Source organism: Myxine glutinosa, chromosome 5, assembly GCF_964187855.1.
Source record: "Myxine glutinosa chromosome 5, kmMyxGlut1.1, whole genome shotgun sequence".
In the NCBI taxonomy this organism is placed as follows: Eukaryota; Metazoa; Chordata; class Myxini; order Myxiniformes; family Myxinidae; genus Myxine; species Myxine glutinosa.
This window is the reverse complement of record NC_136265.1, coordinates 139,344,750-139,351,501: the sequence shown is the minus strand read 5'-3', so window position 1 is coordinate 139,351,501 and position 6,752 is coordinate 139,344,750. Positions and strand designations below refer to the sequence as shown.

Genomic DNA, 6,752 nt, shown 5'->3' with positions numbered 1-6,752 from the left:
AGGTCGCAAAAGATTCTAGGCTCTCTGCTCCTTCACTCTTTCATTCCCCTTTTCTCCCGCCTCTGGAACAAACTCCCCCACTCCCTGCAATCCCACTCCTCCCTCCAGGTCTTTAAAACAGCTGTTCACCGCCATCTCTTATCTTCCCCCATCCAAAACCTTGATCTTTTCTACCCCTGCTAATTCACCTCAGATACACTTTTTTTTGTGGAAATTCCAACTTCTTTCCTGGAAGTCCTTGCAGTGTTCATATGTTTTATACCTCTCCCCCTCCCACATTTCTCCCGATGTCCCTGCTCTCAAATGTTGTGTTTGTGTCCTTCCCCCTCTCTCCCCATCTTGTCTACCGCTCCCCTTATTTTTTGTGTTTTCTGTGTCGGTTTGACTTTTTGTGTGATTAATGTCAGCTCTTTCACGAGCCTCGATCTTATATACAAAAAAAAACAAAAACAACCTTGGTTGTTGCACCAGTGAGTACTTGTTTGGAATGTGCTTATTATGCAAATGTAAGTATTCGATTACGACGATTGTTTTGGATTCGGTCACAAATACACTTGTTTTGCTTCTTTGCAGATGTCACAAGATGAGACTGACTTCAATGTGGAAAACAGTCTAACAAACTTTGCAAGTGAAACATTGGTTTCCCTTCTGTTTGCGATGCTTCAGAAAGATCCAATGGAGAGGCTCACTATGACGGTGAGGGATTGATGCAGTTTTCATCTGCAGTGTTTTATTTGCATGAACAAGTATGTTCACACATGCTGGGGTAATTGACCTCCTGTTATTGTGGATCAAAATGCAATTGCTCACCAGTGGAGGTGTTTCCGGATCGTGTTTATATTTGATTCCAACACATCCATTGTTTTGCAGGAGATTGTGAACCACCCATGGTTCAAGGAAAATGACCTGGTTAATTATTTCAGGTAACCGGCACTCCTTTTGTTCTGTTTTTACATCTGCCATTGTCATTGTTTCTCTGCAACATGGAGTCTCATGGAAGAGCATCGCGAGAGAGAGCGTGAACTCATAATAGGGCAGCAGGTCAAGTCTTGAACAAAATAAACATGAACTTCCGTCCAGGTCACGCATCGCCACACTCTTAATTGCTTGAATCGTGCCATGTCTTTCCAGTTTATCAAAACTAAATGTTCGGATTGTCTCTCTACGTTTTCAGCTCTCCCACCATCGGTGAGCACAGGTTATGTTGTTTCACTCTTGTCTGTCTATTTGTTTATTTGTGTGCCGGATATCTCAAAGAGTTGTTGAGGGATTCAAAGAAATTTGGTGGAGAGGTGTTGTGAGTGTGTGACAAGGATGAAATGATGACATTTTGGTGAAGATTCGGATCTGAGATTTTAAAAAGTGATTCCTCACCATTGAGTAATAAGCTCAGGCTAAAACCAATATGGAGCAGAATTGATTCAAATTTGTTGAATATCGGAATCCCAATACAATATATTTTTTTAAGTTTCAGTGGTTTTTTTTTCTTCCAATGAGTGATAAGGCCAAAAACGATACATCTCATGATATTCCAGACGAGTTGTAACAAAACTAGGTGCATGATTTGCACAGGTGACAAAAACAAGCCAATTCGGTTTTGGTTCACGTCCGGAATCGGATCCGGCCTCTTGGTGGGATACAAAACGTAAACTGCTGAATCTTGCAGAGGTGTATTGGCTCTTCCGAATGCCCTTTCTAGTCTACTTATCTATTCTCCGCTAGTCTGTTTGTCTGTCCGTTCAGGAAGGGGCTTCAAATCAACTCATCACCGTTTTTAAGTGGTGAAACTGCTTCAACATATATGGCTATGTTCGTCAGTCAAAAATGAATAAGAAGAACCTCTAACCCACCCTTTTAAATTCTAAAGGTTCAAAAGGGTAATTTTAATTGGTTCTGAGGTGCAAATGTAAAGGTATCCAAAGGATAATTCCGATAGGTTCGAAAGGGTAATTCTAATGGGTTCTAAAGGCTTGTTCTACCTGGTTATTGAGGGTAATTTTTACGGATTTTGTGCGTTTCTCGGCTTTGCCAAATTCATATTTAAAATGGCCAACTGAACCGCTTCCTTTGGACTGGTGCGATGTTTTTATTAATTTTTTTATTTTTTATTTTTTTGAAAAAGTCAAACGTTTTCCGATTTTCTCGGGATTTGTTGTCGGCGAGTCTTAAACTTTGTCAGTGGCACTCAAAAATTATATCACAAAACAATCACATCATAAGAATATATCGTGGAACACCCCAAAATGCTTTAGCTTTGTAAGGCCTCAAAGCAAGGAACTTTTATACATTAATATAATCAACACCTGAGTCCCCACAAACACACCACTTTTACGGCGTATCCTGTGGGGCAAAGCCATTTGGAGCAGTGTTTGCCTGTCACTATGTATGTATGTCCTTCACAAAAGTACACCAATCAGAGCTGAGGATCTGGTCACATGACAGGGATGATGTGATGTGATTATGTCTGTGATGTCATTGCGGTGTATGACGGCTGACTCCACACAACGCCATTTTGATTTAAATGCCATTCAAGACGAACATATTTTTTAACCTGTCATATATCACAATCGCTATGCTCTACCTTTACATTTTTCTTTCTCTGTGAAACACAAGCAAACCGATTGTTTAAACGACCATCAAATATCGAATGCATAGGCTTTGCAGGTCTTCCAACGACAGTACGTATAGGCCTTAGGCTTCATCCCTTCATGGCTCGCCTTCAGGCTGTTCAGGACAAATTAGTCCAGGTTTCTTCATAAAGTCTCGTTTTCGTAATAATAATAATAACATTAATAAAAATGCTGCAGTAAATATTATTGTAACACAATATTATTATTATTATTATGATTATTATGATTTATTATTACAATAATATTCGTAATATTATTATTGTAACACAGTAAATGTTGTAACAAAATGATACAGTAAATATTATTGTAACACGGCAATCCCTTTGTCGTGAATGCAAAGTTACTGGATTGAAGCGCTGTATGGTTCACTGATGACTTAAAACATATGGCATAAATCAGTGTATCAGTACAGTCTCTTTACTTCCATGGTAACAGACAGCTTAGAGACTTAGTACTTCAAAAAAAATTAACACAAACATTATTTGCTAACTGGTATCGCTATCCAGGTCACACGATCCTCTTCAACTGAAGTATCAAACAAGTCCGGCTATGCCGCTGGGAGACTTTCGATCTTGTTTTCTTCTTCTCAGGAAACGCTTCTCCAAATATCCACATGTGCACCCACTCATGTCACCACAGCACCGATGCTGGTAACCGACACCAAAGGCCTGTGAGGCCTGAGAACCAACACGAAGAGAAAAAACAAAACCCATAAGAATTACCCTTTAGAACCCTGTAGAAGTATCCTTTATAAGCCTGCAGAATGACTCTTTGGAACTTTAGAACTCTCGGGGATTAAACACAGTCTGGAGAGCTCAGAGGTGAGTGTGGGAGCTTGGGACATGAAAGGGGAAAGAAAAAAGTGTGGTAAAAAAAAAAACTCTTTGGTGATCTTCACTCCCCTCTTTACCATGTGACATTTATTGGCTTCATTGTCAACTGTGTTTGAAGATACTTGCTAGGGCAGCGCAGTGCAGAGTGTGGTTTGCTGTCTGAATGTAGAAAACACAATGAACTGATGCAGTCTGATTATCACCTTCTCGACTGCATTTTTATTTTGACATTGTTTCTTATTTGTGACATTTATTTAACGACAGCTTCACAAAATCTTTATTTTCTGCAGGAATGCTGAGTCTAAATTATCAGATGAATCTGTTGAGGAAGAGACGCCAACTGGTGAGTTTTGAGAGTTAATATTTTCACTTTTTCAATTTGTCGGTGGTGGCTGCTTGTTCCTCATGACAGTGACACAAACAACTTTCCACTCATCACAGTAATCTTTCCCGTCCATGGTCCAAACTTTTTGTTTTGATCCTCCAGAAACGCCATGGCGGTGTTTCATCAGCTTCACTCGGTCACAGGTGTGACTGTAGTGCAGAGGCATCCAATGTGTAATAGTTGGCCAAGCTGAGCTGAGCATCACCTCAACCAATACAAAAAATACTGATTGGTAATATTGATGGAAAAGGAGGAAGGCAAGCTTTAAAATGAACAGACAAGAATAGATGAGGAAGTTAAAAATGCAGAAAAAACTTTTGAATGGTGTCCGTAAGAGGCAACCTCTGGATCGCAGATGGTACCAGATGATGTTGAGAGAGCAAATCAATTTCAATGAAAATGTAAAACGACATGATAAATGAGTTGGAGGAAAGAAGCAAGTAATAGGTTTAGGTTGGGAAGGGTTAATGCGGTTCATAGAGATCATGGTCAGGATGGATGACGGGAGATGGTGGTTAAACTGGGTGTCCCATCTGCCTACATTAGGTGGTGAGCGTTAAAGGTCACATGGTGTCCTTCGCGAAGAGTAGGCGAGCTATCTCTGGCACCCTGGAAAAATTCCAAATTCCTGCCATGACCAGCAGAGGGCATCAGTGGTATATCCTCCTACTCAGCCAATAATGCTTGCTACTCCACAGTCTTGTGCTAAATATGAACGTGGAAGAAGACTGCTTTGTCTGGTTCTAAAATATTGTTACAGACGCGGTTTTGGATGTTAGTTTACTGAGCGGTTTGGTATGACCGCGTCTGCACAGTTTACCCGATTCCACTCGAACGTTGGCCAAATCGCGCTATGCTAAATCAATTAAGGAAAGGACACAACGGCTGGGTTAGATGACATGACACCAGGGGTACAGTTCTCAAGACCTCCGGAGGAGGTTATAATATTTGTATGCGGAACGTTTCGATTACAAGGACAAGAGGGACAGCATAGGAAGGTAGGCACTTAGACACACTTATCTTATTCCCGACAGACCACAGATAAACGGGACAAGACTGACTCACACAGGGATTGATGGCAAGGAAGGGCAGGTAGTCGATGGACAGCACAAGGTGCACCTTGGCTCAGGGACAGGATCCACACGGTCCGGTCCAGATATGCGGGGAGGTATCGTCGCGCTGGAGGTGGCGTCTGGTTCTCTTCAAGCTGGGGGCGCATCTGACGTCACGTCCGGTAAGTGGCTGCGTATATCCAGCGGGGAGTGACACGCCCTCGGCTCATTAGCTCCGCCCCAGATGGAATCGGCCCGCCGCTTCTTATTGGGTGCGGGGGGGGGGGGGGTTACCGGGCTCCGCCCTTGATGAGGAGCTGGCAGTCAGCCCCTTCGTGGTAACCCCGTCGGAGCACATGGGCAATGGCGGCTAACCAAGCCGGAGGGAGGACGCACACTCCCCGCGCGCTGTTGTTGTAGTTGTTGTTGTTGTTGTAGTTTCATGAGGAAGATGGGAGGAGGTATGGGGAGGTCCTAAACTCACTACTGGTGCCATACAATCACATTCTGGTGCAACGAAGAGTCAGAATTAATGGAAACGAGTCCTTAACTGACATAGACTAAGAATAACTAGCAAGATGTCCTATAGTTGTCTACGTGAGATGCGGTGAACCTGGGCACGACATTTAATGGGGGAAAAAGGGGAAGGTCGGTTCTACAGAGTGTTGTTTACAGACAATGGGACTAGGGAATGGGGGATTGGGGATAGTTGGGGAGTATTGGGGAAATAGGGGAATATTTACAAGCGGATATGGATGGAGGCCAAATCCCATATCCGCAACAATATATATCCCTTCAATATCCATCTACAAACCTAAATGTTCCTTCTTCGTTGTTGTCCAACACTGTTTCAGATGCGTCTGTGTGTGTTTTTTCTCCATGAAGAGAATCCCCCCCCCCCCCCCCCCATTTATATGTTGTACTGTGTCCAACATGGCTGTACAGACGGAGCGAATTTACCTCTGATCTGCCCGGTCTGATTTACTTCTCATCCTGCCCATGCACATGAAGAGCCGGTCTTGCTCGGAAGGCCGTGTGTTGGATTATTTGGCGTTTTTGGTCCAACGAAGGGTTAATGCCAGAAATGTCAGCTTCCCCTCACTTCCAACTGTGGAAAGCATATCCTGATCAATGTACTTCCTGGTGAATCCATCCGTTTCATAAAATCAAATGCTGCTTCACAGGTCATGTGTTTGGTCACAAATGTGTGGTATCTCAGATGGACCTTGTGCTGGGTATTCTGTCTGGTAGCATTAGTTTGGAGACATTAAACATCTCTTGGTGTCTTTCATGAAGAGTTCTCAAGTCAACGCCGACACCCTGAGCAAACGACAAGTTTCTGACTTTACCCACGACAATCATGTCAGGCCAAGCCAATCAGTTCCTGAAAGACTTGGGCCAATTCTGCATGTTCTCAGCCCTTGACCTCTTACGAGAGGATATGGTATGTGAACATCTGGCTGGCAAAGAAGAAGACGAAGACTAATTTGTGAAAATGATGTCTAATTTGCACAGTGCAAACACGTCTGAACACGTGGTATTCTGTCCATTGATCTTTTTCTGTCACAATATATTTTTTATGTTAATTTTGCCTCTCCTTTCCAGGATCTTCTCTCTATCATGGTGAAGATGATGAGATCCTTGCAGTGATTACATTACTTGCAATGATGAGAGTCCTTGCGGTGATTACAGTACTCACAGTGTTGTGGATGAAGAGTACGATGTGGGGCAGGTCGTGGTAAGCAAGCCATTCGATTACCTTTTTGTAGTAATAGTTCGCTTTGCATCGGGGATGCGTTCTGAAAAGTGTGATGATTATCAAAACGTCCTGAATCAAAACAATTTTTTATGC

The 6,752-nt window shown here is 42.7% G+C and overlaps 1 protein-coding gene across 1 annotated transcript in view; it reads left to right on the top strand.

The window, feature by feature from the left end:
* The first annotated feature begins 460 nt into the window (after positions 1-460).
* Positions 461-6,752, top strand: part of LOC144892163 (uncharacterized) — a 38,564-nt gene continuing 32,272 nt past the window's right edge. Inside the window, exons 1-4 of the mRNA XM_078777417.1 lie at positions 461-696; positions 871-923; positions 3,754-3,806; positions 6,506-6,638. Of these exons, the coding sequence (XP_078633543.1) occupies positions 574-696; positions 871-923; positions 3,754-3,806; positions 6,506-6,638 (362 nt within the window). The 5' untranslated portion in view covers positions 461-573. The remainder of the gene's footprint in view (positions 697-870; positions 924-3,753; positions 3,807-6,505; positions 6,639-6,752) is intronic.